Here is an 18652-nt window from a genome sequence, read left to right as displayed (position 1 = left end):
AAAATAGCAAGGGCCTTCTGGACATAATTCAATTATCAAAAATTCTAATAGGAAATTTACAAAAAGATCTGGAACACTGGTGGGCTAAAACATGTTTTAGAGCCAGAGGCATGGCTCAAGTGGTAGTGTGTAGAGAGCAAGGCCTTGATTTCAATCCTTAATATTGCTCCCAAAACAACAGACAAAACTCCCCGCAAACCGAAAGTATATGTGTTCTTAGCTGTTGAAATAACTGGGGAGAAAATCTGTTAGAATATAGTGTCCTTTAAGCAAAAGAAAGGCATAAGAAAAATGTTAGTATAGTAGAATTATTTGAGAAAACATAAATAGAAAAAAATGTTTTAAAACTACCAAGGCTTAAGAGCATTTTTTCATAAAAGGTTAAAATCATGACTTTATGCAAATACAAAAATAAATACACGTTTTCAATTTTCTTCAAGCTTACTAATGAGTGATCTGGTTAGATGCTACAACTGGCTAAAAGAAAATCCAAATAACAGACACATTAAAAGTTGGGAAGGTTGAAATGAATAAGCAAATGCAAGGTGCAGCTCAGCTTTTTTCAGTCAGTGCTCCATGACTTATACTTTTATAGACAAGAACTATTTCTTTGATAACTCCCTTTAGGGGATATTGCAAATCACCTAAAACCAGGGGGTAGTAAAGAACTCTAGAAACACTATGTTTTTTTTTAACATCCATACATATCTTATGATAGAGTTGATAATTAGAAACAAGAGGTGAGCAATGATAACTAAGAGAACATTTATAATCTTCACAAAAATTATGTGACTGTGGTCTTTCTCAAGCTATGAAATTTTCCATGGCATATTTTCGGACTATATTTGATCAGGAGCAACTAAATCTACAGAAAGCAATCCATAAATAAGGGAGACTAAGCACTGTTATTTACAACGTACAGAACTAGAAAGTAGCTCTCTACAATAAGGATTAGCCAATAGAAAATGGCATGAAATAGATGGCGGTGCACAGTTCCCCATGAAAACATACTTTTGTTCCAGACATGGATCACTATTGTATTCGCTTATTCTCTTAGTCTGGTACTTGGTAGATTGCTCCATAAATACTTGCTAAATGGATGAATGTCTACTATGTGTCAGTATTAAACTAGGCTCTTCACATATATCATCACATTTAATCTTACCAACAACTTTAAAATAAACAGTCCCATTCCTCTTCGAATAACCAACTTGTGACATGCAGTTAGGATGTCTTAAAGGTCGGGGTAAAGAACAGCTGGAGAGACTTGACTCAGACCTATAATCAGAAAGCACCCCATCCTTTTAATTTTTTTTGTTGTTTTCCTCTCCATTTAAGATACATTGTTTTTATTTACCACCACTGCACCGAGTACTTCTAAATCACAGGATTTTTAAAAATAGGTTACACTGGCATTCCATGCTTCCTCAATGAGCACACTATTGAAGCTATGTTTTAGGAAAATTAAATAAGTAAATAAGTTGAATAAATAAACAGCTCTCAGGAGAATCTAGGTAGAAATAAGAGACCAGAGAAAACGCTTGTTTGCAGCCTTGCAGATGGGACAGGGTGTCACCAGCCTAGCTTGTTTTGTTTCTGCCTTGAGGCACTCCTTTCCCAATTTTGCAGGATGATAGAGCTAGATGAATTCAACAACGTGGATGCCAGTGATTTTGTTTACACAAAACCCAGGACAGGACTTAGGATAACAGCAGCAATTCCCAATCATGCTATGCTTCCAGTGACTTGGGCTCCTTTCACAGATACCCGGGGCGGGGGGGGGGGTACTATAATCATTTGCTTTACACAGTACAGCAAGCTGAAGTGAACTAAACAGCTTGGGCAGGATTGTGGATCAATTCTGCAGCTCTAGACTTGCCCCTCGTATCCTCCTCTTCTGGCATCTCCCTAAGTCTGTTGAGGTTGGTTTTGTCATTACATGTTAAGTTTTTACAAGTATCTTAACTCTGCTTCTATGATAGCCTCTAAAGATTTGGGAATTCCCATAGCTTCCCACATCATAGGGCTAGTAGCGATACACTGGTTCAAATCTATGAAGCTGTTTTCTGGCCATTTTGGAGTTGGGGGTATCATTTGATTAATTAATACCTACCCTGAAAAAGGCAGAGAGATCAGTGAACAAAAATAGAGGTTTTCTCAGGTTTTTAATGTCAAAAAATGTGGAACAAACAGATTGTTTAAATAGGGATACAGGCTGACCCATTGCAACAATGAGATGTACAAGACGCTATGTCGAAAAACGAACTTTAGGGGCTGGGAAGGTGGTTCAGTGGTAGAGTGCTTGCCTTGCATGCCTGAGGCCCTGGGTTCGATTCCTCAGCACCACATAAGCAAAAAGAAAAAAGCCGGAAGTGGCGCTGTGGCTCAAGTGGTAGAGCGCTAGCTTTGAGCTGAAGAACTGAGGGACTTTCCCAGGCCCAGAGTTCAGGCCCCACGACCGACAAAAAAAATGTCTATAATTTTGTTGCTTTAATAGCTGGGCTATAATATTTAATCTTCATGCAACTCTGAGAGTGTGACTATTATCTTCATTTGGGATGTGAGAAAGTAAGGTAAAATAACTTGTCTAGGTCAGTCAGTTTGTCCAAGATCCAAAGATGGTTCTGATTAACCAACACTAGAGCTGTTTTGTGGAGATCAATAGTGCCACCCAAACCAGTATGATAACAGCTTGTGACATACCTCATTCTTACACTCGTTTTCTTAGTTAGAGGACCCGGGAAATGGTGCCCTTCAGCAGCACTGAAGATCTTGAAGTTCTCAGGGGTGTACTGCTTATCCTGCCCCAGCCCTTGTAAAACTTGCCTTTCCCTCAGTGGGCATGGCATTGTTCTCACTCCTCATAAAGGAAACTGCTTCTTTCAGAGAGGCTGGTGAGAATTCTCTATCATTACTACCACTCAGGCCTCAGGGGACATAAGCAGCCAGTTTGATCTGATGAGGACAGCTGTCTTCAGGTGGACGGTTACTGACTCACTGCTCTCTTTTGGTGGAGCAAGGGCTTATCTCACATACTGGAGGCGGGGGGGGGGGTGTAAAACATAAAATCTTGACCCTTGTAGTCTAGGTTAAACACCCTCAATGCCTGCAGGACTCGAGGAATTTCATCCGAAGGACCATTAACTGTAGTAGAGAGTAGAAATACAATAAAGGATGATTTTTACCTTGAGTTGAGAGAATTTCACTGTCTTGTTAACTCAGCTGGAGCTACACCTGGGTGTGTTCTTTGCCTATTTTTACATCAACGTGGACAGCAGAACCTAAAATAATCTAGTTCAGAACTTCTTTTTTAAACATCTAGTGCTAAAACCCACTTTCCAAGTACAGTTTTTTTGTATATGGGGTATGTAAAACAGACTTAAATTGAACTAGTTTGTGTGGCACGCCCACCTCAACCGAAAATACATCCTGGTCCCTTTGGTGGCCATGGGCTCCAATGAACATACTCTGAAAATCTGCAACTAAGTCCTGCTCTAGAGAGGTGAAGGATCAAGCCCTGACTGCAAGCTGCAGAGGAACTGCCAAACAGACACGTTTATGCTTAATGCATTCCTTTCAAAGTAAGAGGAGTGACTTACTCACTTTCCCAAACAACAGTTTTTTTCTCAGCCCAAAGAAAAGATCTGGAAGGGATTCAGGACTCTCAACATTGCTTCCTCTTTAGAGTCCAGAAAGTACTCCTTCTCAGTCCTATCTTCCATTGCGGCCTTTGCCAAGCAGGTGAGAGGGGCTCACACAGGAAGGCTCTCAGACATATACTTACTAAGCACTCTTAATGCATGAGGTGTGGGCACATTTGCTTTACCACCCATCCTATCCCCTATACAAATATCCTTGATCTAAATGGAATCTTCTATTTCCTTGTGCCCATCCTGAGGCTTGAAGTCAGGGCCTCATGCTCTCCTTTGGCTTTTTCTGTTCAGAGCTGGCACTCTACCACTTGAACCACACCTCTACTTCTGGCTTTTTGCTAAGTTAAATGGAGACAAGAATCTCACAGACTTTTCAGCTCTGTGTAGGCTTTGAATTGTGATCCTCAGATTTTAACTTCCTGAGTATCTAGGAATACAGATGCGTTCCACCAGTGCCCAGCTTCTAAATGGAATCTTAATTTGTGCCTTCAAGGTATTCATCCTGGAACCATGAGCTATTATGTTTCACTTCAAAACCTTGAACCATCTCTGAGTATGGACGTAAGAGGGTTTTCTTCAGGGAAGTAGATGGAAGGATAGGAATGGCAGAGAAATTATCTACTACAGTTTTCAACATCACTGGATACACCTGTATCACTTACCAATTAAAAAGTCATTATGCTTTAGCTCAATAAGAAAAAAAAAAGATTTTCCTATGTAGAATATCTTCCTATATAAATCCTGTTACCAAGTTGGTTTTTAAGATTTTAATTATTTTGGCCTAGTATTTGCCTGCTCTTGTTTCCTCTAGGACTCCTCCACTCCCCCCAGCCCCCAGATATCAGTTAATGTTGCATACTCAAAATCCAGTTTCCTCTAAGAACCATTTAATGGTTGTTAAGTATCACAGTTTGTGTGGATCTGGAGAGTATCATCGCCCTTCAAGTAAACCCATGCCAGAAAATTACAGCAGGAAGATGCTATTTTACTGTGAGGGTGTGGGAAAGGTCACTATGCTGGGGAGGGAGTAGGGGACAGTATCTTAGATACTGCATACTTTACCCGTTATGTCATGTTGTTTGAATGACTCGCTGTAGATCTGATACTGATTTGGACAATGTTTCTTCAACCATTTGCAGACATCCTGCTGGGTCCACAGAGCCACTGGCTTTGACAGCTTCACCGTAGCTGACTATAAATAAAGAAAAAAGAAGGTCTGTTAATGCCAGCCTTGGGCCTGGAGAAGCAGTACCACCTAATGTCCTAGAGTGTAGAAAGGCTATAGTGTGGATTCCTTGAAGATAAATCTCTGGCTCTTGTCCTCTTCCTCCTCACCTCTGCAAAGCTCTTCAGTGTTGCTAAAAACACAAAGAAAGGGTGCAGGAAGGGAAAGCCATAGAAATTAGATCAATTTTTGAGTTATCACTACTGGGAAAAAATTCTTAGGAAGCACTGTTTTCTACTAAAGAGCAAAACAACAAGATTAAGGAATTACAAAGTGAGTTATTAGGTTTTAAGGGTAAAATAGCAGTCCCCATGAGCCTATTTTTGTATTCCAAGAAGGTGCCCATCTCTTGTCTTCGACACCCCTAGGACCTAGAACACCATTTGTCCCAGCAGGTGCAAATAATTATTTCAGAACTGAATGTTATAAGATGTAGTTACCAGCATACTAAGAAGTCAAGTCTCCCAGGGCGCCCTGGAGGTAAGATGGCCCTGCAAAGCTCAGGAACATTAGTTATGCCACAACGGAAGGTAAGAAGTCAATTCCACGTACCTGTGAGGAATGGTAATAAGATCATGCAAGTGGTAAGGACTTTTACCACTCACTGGATCTCTTACAGGAGTGTTCAAAAGTGGGGGACCCCCAAGCGAAATAAAAAGCTCCTCTTTTGAGAAATAGTAGATGGTAGATACATTTATTCATTAAGCATAGGCCTGTGCCAGATGTTGGTCTCCCTCAAGATCTCAGGAACTGGATTCCAGAGAGATGAAAGCTTCAATGTCAGTAAGTTTTATCATTCTGGGTTAGTGTCGGCAAAAAGTGGAGCCAAAATGTTCGTAGTTCTTTAAAGGATCTTGAGTAATACAAAGATTGGGCCTTAAATATCAAAGTCCTCTACCAGCCATCAGATTCCTCCCTTCTTCCCTTGTGTTCCCTTCTGTTCCTTTCCTTTCCCTTCTCTCCCTGACCCCTTTTTTTGGAGACAGGTCCTTATTACGTAGTATAAGATGACCCAGAACACAACTATGTGGCCCAGGCTGGCCCTGAACACACGATACTCCTGTCTCAATCTCCCAAGTCCCAGTATTACAGGCAGAAGCCATCATTCCAGGCTCGAGGCATCATTTTTTTTTTTTTATTGAGGCAAAGTGAAAGCCAGAACTTGATGAATTATGATTTAGTGTCTTCCAAATGCTAAGATTTGTCTTTTTTTTTTTTGGCAAAATAAAGCTTGTTTTAGGTTCATACAATTCAGTAGGAAGAAATATAATTGGCACCAATTACTGTTTTGTTCATTATATTTAAGATTATCTTCATTTATAGAAAATAAATAGTGGAATAAAATGTATTTTTCTATAGTAGGATATAGTTTGTTTTTAAAACAAATTTTAATAAAAAGGGTCCAATTTTAAGAAAAAATAAGATAACAGTGATACAGATGGTGAGAAAATAATAGAAAACCAGTGGGGGGGAAAGAATATACAGTGAATCAAAGTTTCAAAGCAGAGTGCTCAGCTATTATTGCTTAAATATTTTCAATTAATTATTTTTAATTCAATTAATTTCATTCACAAAATAATTACAAACAATAATCATCAATTTTTAGTTTGCCTTAATACTTTTTTTCATTCTTATCAAGTATGACAGACTGTCTTTTCCAAAGATTCCTGTATATATGTATGTATATATATATATATATGTAAGTATGCGAACATACTGTGTACATTACTTATTCACCCCCACACTCCCACACTCATATACTTTTCATTCAATGTGATTGGTATTACTTCCACTAATATTTGGAGCTGATGTATTCCTTGAATTTTGGCAGGGAATGTGACCATCCTGACCAATGGAGCATGGTGAAATTGAAGCTATGTGACTTCTCAGGCAAGTTTACAAAAATATCACAACTTTTGCTTGGCTCCATTTATTCTTAAACTCAATTGCCATACTGTGAGGAAGCCCAGGCCACATGAGGAGACCATATGGAGGGATTCTGGCCCAGCTACCAGCTAAGGTCTTATGAAAAGCACTAGCAACCATTAGATAAAGGAGGACAGAGTTTCAGATAATTCCAGTCATCAGGTAAATTCTACCTAATAATTCTACCTTCAGATTTTATCTAAGGTCTCAGATGCCATGAAGCAGAGACATGGCTGTTTGTATGTGCTCACTAATTCCTGACCCACGTTAGTAAACATTATAACTGTTTTACTCCACAAGGACTTCTTGTAATTTGTTATACAGCTCTAGTAACTATGGTATATGCTGGGTGAGGAGTAGCAATTGTCACTCTATGATCTCAGAGTGCCTTGTACTCAGTAGATACTGGGTGCATGTCAAAGAATACAGGAATGAGTCGAAACAGCACAATTTTTATTGCATCAGTGTTTACAGATCTGCCTCACTGCAGCATCAGTGAACTTCAGGTCACCTTCTGGCTAAAGTTCTCTACAGTAGGTAGTGCCCACGTGGTTCTGAACCAATCAAATATGTGCTTTGTAGCTGTTAGGTGATCCTGGGGAAAATGTCCCCTTTGCCCTTTACTCTCTCTCTGAGGCCCTGTCTAAGTCCCCGTTGAACATCTGTCACCCAAGTAACTGGCACACCTGGGGCCAGTGGGAGGTCCCCTAAACTCTGAGGTCACTTCCTCTTCCTCTGATGTCACATCCCCATCTGCCCAGGTCATGCCTCCTTTGGGTGGGAGAGGTTCTCAGGCTCTGAGGTCACTTCCACATCTGCCACAACCACTCCTCCTCCCTGCCCTCTCCCTATGTAACTGTTCTCCCTCCCCTAAATTCCCCCCTCCGCTTGCCTGTATCTCGTGTGGGTTGGGGTTTGGTTCTGCTGATAAACTCTCTTCTGGCTGGACTGCATGGAGGTCTCCTTCCTCCAAACCTGAACAATGGCTCCTAACAAAATGTGGCTGCCTCCAATTGCACCTTGGTCTTTGGTGCTGCCAGCGATTTTCCTTCTAACTTCTTTATGAAGTTAAGAAAACATACTGATTGCTTTCCTAGTTTTGAGGAGAGGAAAATCTTGGACACAGAGGGTGGAAACGCGTGCATTTTCGTGGCTGATGTTTAGTATTGTTGTTCTTTATGTCACCATCCCTTCTGTTCCTTTGCATAATTAGGAAGGTAGAATTTAAAAATCTTTTAGGTAGAAATGCATTTACCTCCATGTTTTACAAGTCAGCATGAATGAACTAGGTTCTTTGCTGCTCTGAAAACTTGCCTTCAGATTAGTTGAATGAGTTTTGAGCTGACACATCATTGCCCTGAAACTCCTGCAAGTTTCTTGCAAGTAAAGCTAATCACATTTTTTGAAGACTCCTATAAACCAGTCACGGAAAGTTGTAAATTATGAAGGCAAAGGCAGGAGGATGAAGTTGCTTATACATCAATATATTAAACTTCCTTCCTCCTGAAAGGTCATTCTTTACCTTGCTAATTTCCTCAGGGACAGAGGACTCTGCACCAAGACTAGCACATTCAACTGGGCTTCGGGTGGTAACTTATCTACATGTGCCAAATCTCCATACCAGACCATGTATGCTTCTGCGATACATTTTCCTTTTGCTATAAACTTAGTGAATCTGGAGCTGCCTTACTTTCCCTTCAGAGCATGTACTAAACAAGTAGTAATTTTGGATTACTTGCTTGGACAGTGATAAACTCAAAAGCTCAGGCCTGTATGCACTTAGAGAAATAGGCATATACATAAACTGGAATAAATGAAATGGAGGATAAGAATTTGCACCATTAACAATCACTGTTTCATCTCTCGGTCTCTCACTTTCTGTCTGTCTTGTCGGCCTCTCTTTTTGTGCCAGTCCTGGGGCTTGAACTCAGGGCCTGACCACTGTCCCTGAGCTTTTATTTTTACTCAGAGTTAGTGTTCTACCACTCGAGCCACAGTTCCACTTCCAGCTTTTTTGGTAGTTACTTGGAGATAAGAGCTGGCTTTAAAACATGATGCGTAGATCTCAGGCTCCTGAGTAGGTAGGTTTACAAGGTAAGCCATTGGAGCCAAGATACTTAATGGCTTCTTAAGCAAGATGCCACACAAGTCTTGATCTTATGGATTAGTTGATTCTTGGCCTTGGTTATATTATGAAATTGCCATTTGTTTGTTGCACAGTTACTTGTGAAGAGCCATAATGACTGACTCCTATCTGTTCTACTTTCTAGTTTCCTAGAGCCAATCTTCATTTATCCTATCTGCCCCTCTTTTCTTGTAGTACCTAAATAAACCTTCGTCATCCTTTCCCTCCTCCTTCCCATCATCATTTCCCAAAGTTTGGAACTGAATACCATATCATGATAGCTTCAAGAGCTAACCTTCCCTTCCATGTCCAACTTAGAACAATAAAGAGAAGTGTATTTGAAGCACATCAGTGGGTTGAAGGTAGGAACTAGAGGTGTGGAGGTGTCTCATCCTTCTACTGGTCACTTTTCCTGGACCTTTCAATTCATACTTTACACTAGGTGATATTTTTTTTCTTTTTTAATATATTTCAGATCTTTTTTAAAAAAATTTTCCCTGTACCCACTCCATAGTAGGGGTCTAAAACAAAATAATAATAGCTCACACAGCAAAGAGAAAGTATTTCACATTTCCTAGGAACAGTAAACTAATAAGAAAAAAACCCATCTTGCCCAAAGGCAAACATTAAAAAAACATTTACCCAGTTTTCTTTCCCCCTGTTCACGCCTACCACATCATTCCTGAGTTTACAACCCTGGAGACAATTTTGGTTTGTTTTGCTGCTCTCAAAGAGGCCGGAGGCAGTTTATTATCTTAACCCCTACGTTTTGTGACACCAAGCAAATTCCAGACATTTCCTAGCTGAATCAGGCCTGGGCTTTCTTGTAGAGAAAAATGAAATTGCATTTTAGATGCCTTTATTTTCTATTTTTCAGAGAGATATTATGCAAAACAGGAAATGGTAAATTTTTTTCTTTGCCAGTGATTCTTAATATACCCACATATGATAATTTCAACTTGTTTTATAGTCATTTCAAATTTGTGTCTAACCAAAAAAATAATTCTAAAGCATTATACTTTAAGTTCTTGAAGGTAAACTTGAAGCTTTCATGCTAAGTAATGAAATAATTAAATGGTTTCAAGAAGTCTGGCATTAAATAAACATATCATACAATGCTTTTAAAGTTAAGTTTTATTTATTTTTTTAAAGCTAATTTTTATTTTTTAATTTACCAATTAACTTGCCTTTTTGCCTTTTAATTTGCTGGGCCTTGATTTGTAAGAGAAAATGGCAATTTTAAGGTCCTTACTGCTGCACCATCTGTGAACTAGATGACTTTAGGTAGGCCTAGTTGGTTGATTTTGAAAAAGTAGCGAATGCTTAGATTGTTTATATCCATTGACAGAACAGTGAGTTTTATGGTCAAATGTCAGAAAGTGGCATGCAAATTTTCAGTATCTCATTATAAGCCAATCAGTGCAAGCTGTGAGAACTGCTCTCCTTGACTATTACAGTGCATCCTTTCCTTCATTTTTAGTTTTTATTTTACATTTTTATTATCATTAAGAAGTTCCCTATCACCTTTCTTAGTACCACTGTGTTATCTTACTCAAGATTGCAGAAAGACAAAGATGAGGGGAAAAGGAAGAGGAAAAACCACACATTCACTTACAACAAACTACCAGTGTCGACTTTAGCAGCCGCTTTGAACGTTCATTCATTGGCAAAAGGGTCTCAGTATCAGAAAGAAATGGGTTAGTCCACGAAATACTTGACACAATTATGATTTAAACACTAATAACGTTTATTCTGAAACTTAACTGCTTCTTGGAAAGGGTGAATAGAAAATTATGAAAAGGCATCTCACAGCCTGTTGTATTTTATTTCCAGGATCACTTTTTTTTTTTTAAGTTTGTTTCTTTGTTTGGTGCTGGTCATGGGGCTTGGGCAGTGTCCTCAAGCTTTTTGCTCTGGGTAGTGTTCTACCACTTTGAGCCAAAAGTCTACTTCTAGTTTTTGGGTGGAAAATTGGAGATATAAGTCTTATAGACTTTCTTGCCCAGGCTGTGGTGATGAACTGTGATGCATAGATCTCAGCTTCCTGAGTAGCTAGGATTACAGATATGAGCCAATGGCCCCTAGGTCCAGATTCACTTTAAATATTCATCCTTGGATTTGAACCAAAATATCTGATTGCCTCTCCAAGAGAAGGCATGTCACTGAAAGTTTTAAAGTTAAAAAACCAATGTGCTCCCTCTAAGGGAAATACAAGATAAACAAATGTGTGATTCACATCTTTCATCTCTAACAGCTGTGTAGTATCACCTGAATCATTTCGTGTTTCCAGAACTGTGATTCTCCTCTCTCGCCTTGCAGTGCTCACAGTTTCTAGGTGGCAGCAATAGGAAGAAAGTCCCTTGATGACTTCTTCAACTAAGCATCATGAGTTTATTCCAACCATTCTATACAAGGTCTCTGCTATATACCATTTACTTTCCATTCTTCTGCATTGGCCTGATATTTCATATTTCCTCCAAAAGACAGTGTCCTAAATGTGTTTATTACAAAAATGGAAATCTGAAGTGAAATGAAAAAACCTAAAGCTGCTTTTACCAAGTCACACCACTGGCTCTTGAGATTTTTTTTCCCAGTAAGCTTGGACTTCCGTATTTTATTTTTCAGACTTCAGTTCACCATTTGAAACCCTTATTAGGCATTTATTTACATGGCATGATCCATATGAAACAAAAAAAAGCTTGTTGAGGTTCTCAGTAACTTTGAAGAACCTAACAGTATCCTCAGACTGTAAGTTTGAGGTGCACTGTTCAAAGCTATCACCATGATAGTATCATTATAGAAAAAAAGAGAAATTTGGTCTGAGATAAAGTTTTCCTTTAATTTGCTCATATGAGATTTTAGCGATAATCTTGATCATTCCTATAGTCTGAGAACTACAAAATTTGAGTAATGAATTGGCTCCAGTTAATATCTAATCCAATAATACAATCTACTTTAATATATCTAAAATAGTGGATAGTGGATAGATCTGAACTATGTTGAACACACACACACATATAAAAGTAAGTGTGTGTGTGTGTGTGTGTGTGTAATTGACTTCACTTGGATAAAGACTAAATATCAGTCCCCTATTTGAAAATGACTAGTTCTCTCTTTTCCTTCCTGTCTCTTTTTCTTTATACCAAATTAGGAAAACAATAATCTAGCTTTGAGAGTTTCCTTTGAAAATATACAGCTCTTAGCAATCAAGTCCTTCCAAACAGGCCACTCATTGCTAATAAACACTAATGGCTTAAAACGTTCTTTCGTACTGAAATTAAAGTCAGATTTCCATTATCTTAAAAAAATCCAAAATAAATGTCTTTACCACCTATTACTTTATTTCCATCTCACACACACATCAGTGCTCTCCACCATGTCTCATGGCTTATTTTTCTTACCATGATATAGGCTGATGAATGCCAAATTATACCTCTACCACAGTCTTCTCCCCAAATTATAGAATCCTATATACACTAACAACTTCACAGTTCCATTTACATATCCAGAAAATAACACCTTATACTCAACATGTCCAAGACAGTCTTCCTGTTTTTCCCGCCAACAGTGTTCCATCTGTTATATTCAGCATCTCATCTGACAAAAACTCTCCTTTGACAGAAACAACTTGAATTCTCTATAGAATTCACTCTTTCTTTTATGTTCCACATGCAATCTATTGGAGAAAACTCAAGGATCTACTTTCTGACATATCAAACTTCAATTCTATTACCGCCAGCACTACACAATCCTGATTGGAAATGCTGTTATGACACACCTAGATTCTTTGCAATTGCCCACACCACACACCTAACGGGGCATTTCTTCCTTCCCTTATTTTCATTTAAAATCTTTAAATTGGTATAATTAAAGATACTGGCTACCCAGTGTCTTAGATGGCATTTTTCTTATGCTTTCTCTACTACATCCTGCGTCATCACAACTGTCTCCTTGTTGTTGGTAAAATATCCAACTATGTGCACTTCTTATTTTGTCTAGATTGCTCTTCTGCTGACATAGCTAATCCCTTACTTCCCTTGCCCTTGCTCATGAGTGCCTATTTTGACTTTCTATTTCAAAATGCAGTGATCCACCCCCAAGTGCTTCCAAGACGCATGCCTCAGTGTACTGTTTCTTCCTTCACAGTGTCACCCAGCATACTATGTAAGTCACCTATTTTGTCTACCATTTATTTTCTATTTCTTCTCACTTACCTGCACCCCACGCAGGGTTGAAGTCTTTCTTATTTCAAAAAGAAACCTAAACTTTGGAATAGTTTCTGGCACAAGGCAGGCACTCAGTAATTATCTGTTGAATGAATGGGAGAGCTGTCTTGTCTGTCATTGTGTATCAAAGCTCCTATGTCCTTTGAGTGTCAGAAAACTGGTTCAAGTCCCAGCTTCACTCCTGACATTCTCAAGTTGGGACTAAAACAGTCTTTCCTCCAATTAGATTTCCTTTATATGGAGCCAGAAATGCCGAAGCAGTCTAGCACACTATAATTCTTAGCAGGATAGCTCACATCTCGAAGCCTCAATCTTTTTTTTTTTCTTTTTCCTTTTCAACTGACACCAAGTGATAGGATAAAACAAGCTTGGCATTTGGACTCAAGCAGATCGGGAATGAAGGCCAGCTCTGGCATTCACAACATAGTGGGCCTTAGGCTTATCACTGAGTCTTTCTAAACATGCTTCTCATATCCTGAAGATAATTCTGAATTTATGTTTTGTGGAAGGATCAGAAATGGTTTCTCTGAAGCACTTAAATAGTGCCTGCCACATACTAGGTATACAGAAAGTATATTGAGGTTTATTGTATGGTATTAACGTGCCCCTGATTGGCGGAAACAGCACAGTGGTGTAGAGGATGCAGGTAGTCTTTGGAGTCCAAGGGACTTGAATTTTATATATGGTGAGGTATACTCAGCTCAGTATTAAATAAATATAGCTAATATCAGAGGAAGAAAGTAAAAACTCAGCACTAGGCTAAATAGCAACAAGAGAATGAGAATATACAGTAAAGAAAAAAAAAGATAGCCAAAGATACCACCTGATAGAAACAAAGGGATATTTCTTCTTTTTAAAAAGATTTATTTATTGTTAATTGTAAAGGTGATGTACAGAGGGATTATGGTTATATAAGTCAGATAAAGAGTACACTTCTGTTTGAACAATGCCTTTTATTCAAGCAACTTCTATTACGGGGACTACATAAAAACCACCATGAGATGTCATCTATCCAATGCTCCCTGAGACTCAGTCAGCCCATTTCTATTTCCAGGGATGGGTCATGACAAAGTGTCCTAATCCCATGCCAAAAATACAGTTTCATTTCCTGGGCATCTCATCAAGCTATTCATAATGGCACACTCTCCAGATGTGTAGATGCTCTTGCTTAAAAGCTAGGAAGGGGAGGCTTGCAGGCATTCTTAGTAAGATCTGCCCGAATGAATGCTGCTGGGTATCAGGGTTTCTGACAACAAAACCTCACAGAGGGAATAAACAGATGTATGTGTACAGGCCGTCAACAAGAAACAAGATGTCTCTGGCATTCTGGATCATTCTGGTTATCAAGGCCTGCTCTTTCTATCAGCTTAGATTTTTTAGCCTGTCAAGAGAAATATGGAGGGAGAGGATCACAATGTACTTTGTGTCTGCTCTGTCTTAAATGCAGGGAAAAAAATCTATCACTCATCCATACCTTTCAGGAATGAAGTGCATGTAAGACACAAAGGCACAAATGTACTAAGCATGTGCCATATAAACAAACCCCTGTGTGAATGTTGAATGAATAAAAGCATAATGAAAGTAAAAATGAAAACAAACATAGACCATAAGAATGGTTAATCTTCTCCATCATCTCCATCATCATCATCATCATCATCACCACCATCATCATCATCATCATCATCATCATCATCATCATCATCTCATACCTCTAGAACAAATTCCTCTGGGATAATCACAGAAGATCAAAGCAAACAAAAACACCCTTAGTGCTCAAAGGTCTTGGTGCAGTATGACTATAGGTCCTGACTCATACATTGGCACCTATTTCTCCACCTCCTGAATGGGAGGCATAAGGAGGAGGCAAGAGGTTTGCTTTGCCAAAAGAACAAGACTGCAGTGATGCTGGGTCAGGTTTGAGCTGAATTCCCAAGAGAATGCGTGTGCTTCTCATGTCCTTGCTGGTCTAAAATCCTTGTGAGGATATGGGTGGCCAAGCCTGACCAGATCAGGCTTGGGAACATGAAGGAAGGCCATTCTGAGTCCATTCAAAATACACCCTCAGATACACTGCCGCAACATAGGATTCAGGACGAATTGTTCCAACTACTTTAATCTTTACAACAACCTATAACGCGCTTGCTACATCTAGTTTATAGAGGAGCAGGCTCAGAGATGCAAAACAGCTCGTTCAAGGTCATAGTACTGGTGAATTGCGAGCTACATTCAATCCAGGTCTGCGGTAAAGCCACAGTTGTTGACTACTTCCTCCTGTCATTCTAGTGTGATGGACATGGTGCTGAAATGAGGCTCACAAATGCGAACTAATCTCGCAGAGGTTCTCAGTGGTAGAATGCTTCTTTAATTACTCCATTAAGATGAATCTGATCAAAGACAGGCCTGCCTGTGTCCTAATCTGGGTATGCCAGAAGCAGAGCTGGGCTCACATCCAACATGCAGCCTCTACTGCAGGTCCTTCCCACTCTGCTTAGAGAGGAAGTCACAGCAACACTCATAATAGGGCTGTGCTGATCTCCTTCCCTCTCTCCCTGTCTACTCTTCCCATGTAACAAAGATGTGATGGTCAAACGAAATACTAATAAAAGACATCTGAGTGTTTAATTTGGAGAATTTATAGAAAACAGAAGGCTGGTTGACTTTAGCTGGATGACTTCAACATCCTTATTAACCCTCCAGACAAAGAAGAAGCCACAAAAAAATGTTGTTAAGGATGGTGTTATCAAACACAGACTCTGGAATTTGAAGAGCCTAAAAATATGGGGTTGATCAGAGCGAGGTTTCCATTTTTTTGGTCATAGGCTTTAATAGTGAACTGTAGCTCAACATTAACCCCGCGCCTTCTCAATGTTAAAATAGTTTGTCTCCTATTCAATTTAGTCCAATAATGCATTAATTCAATGGGGGCTGTTATGGACTGAATGTCTGTGTTTCCTCAAAATGAGTAATGTTGAACCCATAGGCCTCAGCTTGTATTTAACAACAGGGGCCTTTAGGGAAGTAATTAAAGTTAAATGAGGTCATAAGTATAGGCCTCCACCGGTAGAGTGTCCTTATGAGACACCAGAGCTTGCTTGCTCAGGCTCTCTCCATCTCCCTCTGTCCCCTTCCTCTTCCTCCCCTTCCTCTTTCTCCTCTTCTTGCTTCTCCTTTTCTTTGTCTCCCTTCTCATACCATAGTGACAGAGTAGCCATCCAAAAATTAAGAACAGTCCATTTATCAGAACCCGACCATACTGTCACTCCGATATCATCCGTTAGAATTGTGATCTAATTCATTTCTGTTGGTCAGCACCCAGTTGGTGGAATTCTGTTATGGGAGCTCAATCTAACTAACACAAGGGAAAACTAGTTCAGAGACCAGTCTATTCAGACAAGTAGTCTGAAGATCTAAGATCAATAGAGCTTTAAAAATCTCATACCAACATATAATCAGGAGGAAGATAAACTAGAAGTGAGGTGAATAACAAGATACCATATTTTTCTTTAAAATTTTTTTAATTGTAAAAATAGTATAAGAGGGGTCACAGTTACATGAGTAAGGTAATGAGTATATTTCCTATCCAGCATTGTTACATCCTCCCTTGCTTTTCCCCTACCATCCCTTCCTTCCCCATCTCCCAGACTCCCCCCATCCCCAAGATGTAAAGTTCGTTTTCTACATAGTGTCTTGTACACCTCATTGTTGCAACAGGTCATCCTGTATCCTTGTTTCAGCGTTTTCTTGTTTCCCTTCCCCTCCCCAAATTAGAAAAATGTATATATTGTTTTTAATGCATCTAAAATTCACTATGTGATTTTTTTTTTGTTTCTCTTGTACGCTCTTCCATCCCTGTTTTCACTGTATTTGATGTCGGTATCATATTTTTCTTACATATTCACGTTTGCTTTCTAAATACAGGCTTTGATACAATTAAAGTTTTTACTGAGGATTTACTTCATCACTATAATTATGTTTATTTTTAAAAACTGTCCATATCTATATTCACATCTCTACAACCACACTCTTCTAAGCAAATAATTATGTAGGAATAATTTAAGTATTTTTTTGCTTCTATATCATCCTGTTTATTTTCTATTCTTATTGCTATCCAAGAAAGCATAGGGAGGTCTTTTAAAATAGTAAGTTATATAAAAGTTCCTGTAGTGAAAAATCATGGCTCTTGTTCCATTTCACTGGCAGCTGTCTTTTCTTCAATTTAGAAGCCATATGTATTCTTAACTCCACTACCTCCACTTTGCAACTTCAGATACATTTTTCAATTGCTGTTATGGTTTGGATATGAAGTATCTACCAAAAAGGTTCATTGATCAAAGTCTCTCACCCCAGTACAAGCAATATTGGAAGGTAGGCTTGTTTGGGAATGTGGCCTGGGGAAGTTAAGCCCTCCAGGATAGATGTTATTAGATAAAACCTCTAATTTCATCAATGGATGGATCCATTGATGAATTCCAGTGGTGAAGAGATGAGTGGGAGTGGTAGACTGTGGATGTTAAGGCTAGGTTGGGGGAAGGTCATTGGGACATGCCTGTATGAAAGGTGTATCTTACCCTGGTCCTCTGATGCTCTTGCTCTCTGTTTCCTGGTCTCCATGAAAGGGGCAGACTTCCTCTGCTATAGCATTCACGATGCTTCTATTGGTAAAGACTGACAAGAAATGTAGCAGCTGGAGAGAAACATCTGAAGTACCAAGACAACACACATCTTTGCTCTTTTAAAATTATGTCTCTCGGGTATGGGCCACTGCAACTGAAAGCTGAGTAACACAAGGGCCAAACTCTTCATGGTTATTCCTTTATGGGCACTATTAATTTATAAGACTTAGAGAATGACCTATTGATACACTAATAATTGAAAATTAGGGCATAAATGCTAAGTCTCTCTTGCCTTTTTTTTTTTTTTTGTCGGTCTTGGAGCTTGAACTCTGGGTCTGGGCACTGTCCCTCTGCTCTTCAGCTCAAGGCTAGAGCTCTACCACTTGAGCCACAGCGCCACTTCTGGTTTTCTGGGGGTTAATTAAAGAGTCTCATGGATTTTCCTGCCTGGGCTGGCTTTGAACCGCAATCCTCAGATTTCAGCCTCCTGAGTAGCTAGGATTACAGGTGTGAGCCACTGGCTTTCTCTTAGCTTTTATTCTCCCAAATGTTTACACTTGATATTATTAACTTTATTCTTGATATTAACTTTAGATGATATTATTAACTTTATTCATTTTTGTAACCTTAATATATTTAAATTTAAATGATTTTCCAAATCACAGTACTGCTTTTAATTTTTCCTTTCTTTCCTTCAAAGTCCTGCCTTCTGTCATCTACAGTATTACTTTTATATTGCCAAGGTTAATGCATATTTATTCAGTCCCATAACCTCGATTTTGTCTGCTATGTTATGATTGTAGATTGATTTTAAGTTAAAAATCAATAAGCGGCATTTACCATATTATGACTGTGTAAACACAGCTCAAATGCTGCAGCAATTA

At 39.0% G+C, this 18652-nt stretch overlaps 1 protein-coding gene across 1 annotated transcript in view; it reads right to left on the bottom strand.

Annotated features, from left to right (window-relative positions):
• Samd12 (sterile alpha motif domain containing 12) overlaps positions 1 to 18652 on the bottom strand; it is a 211596-nt gene that overhangs the window by 47879 nt on the left and 145065 nt on the right. The window contains exon 3 of the mRNA XM_013032213.1: positions 4716 to 4845. Coding sequence (XP_012887667.1) covers positions 4716 to 4845 — 130 coding nt within the window. The remainder of the gene's footprint in view (positions 1 to 4715; positions 4846 to 18652) is intronic.

The sequence above is a fragment of the Dipodomys ordii genome, unplaced genomic scaffold, assembly GCF_000151885.1.
Source record: "Dipodomys ordii isolate 6190 unplaced genomic scaffold, Dord_2.0 Scaffold151, whole genome shotgun sequence".
In the NCBI taxonomy this organism is placed as follows: Eukaryota; Metazoa; Chordata; class Mammalia; order Rodentia; family Heteromyidae; genus Dipodomys; species Dipodomys ordii.
The sequence above is the reverse complement of the archived record's forward strand: the minus strand, read 5'-3'. Positions and strand labels throughout refer to the sequence as shown.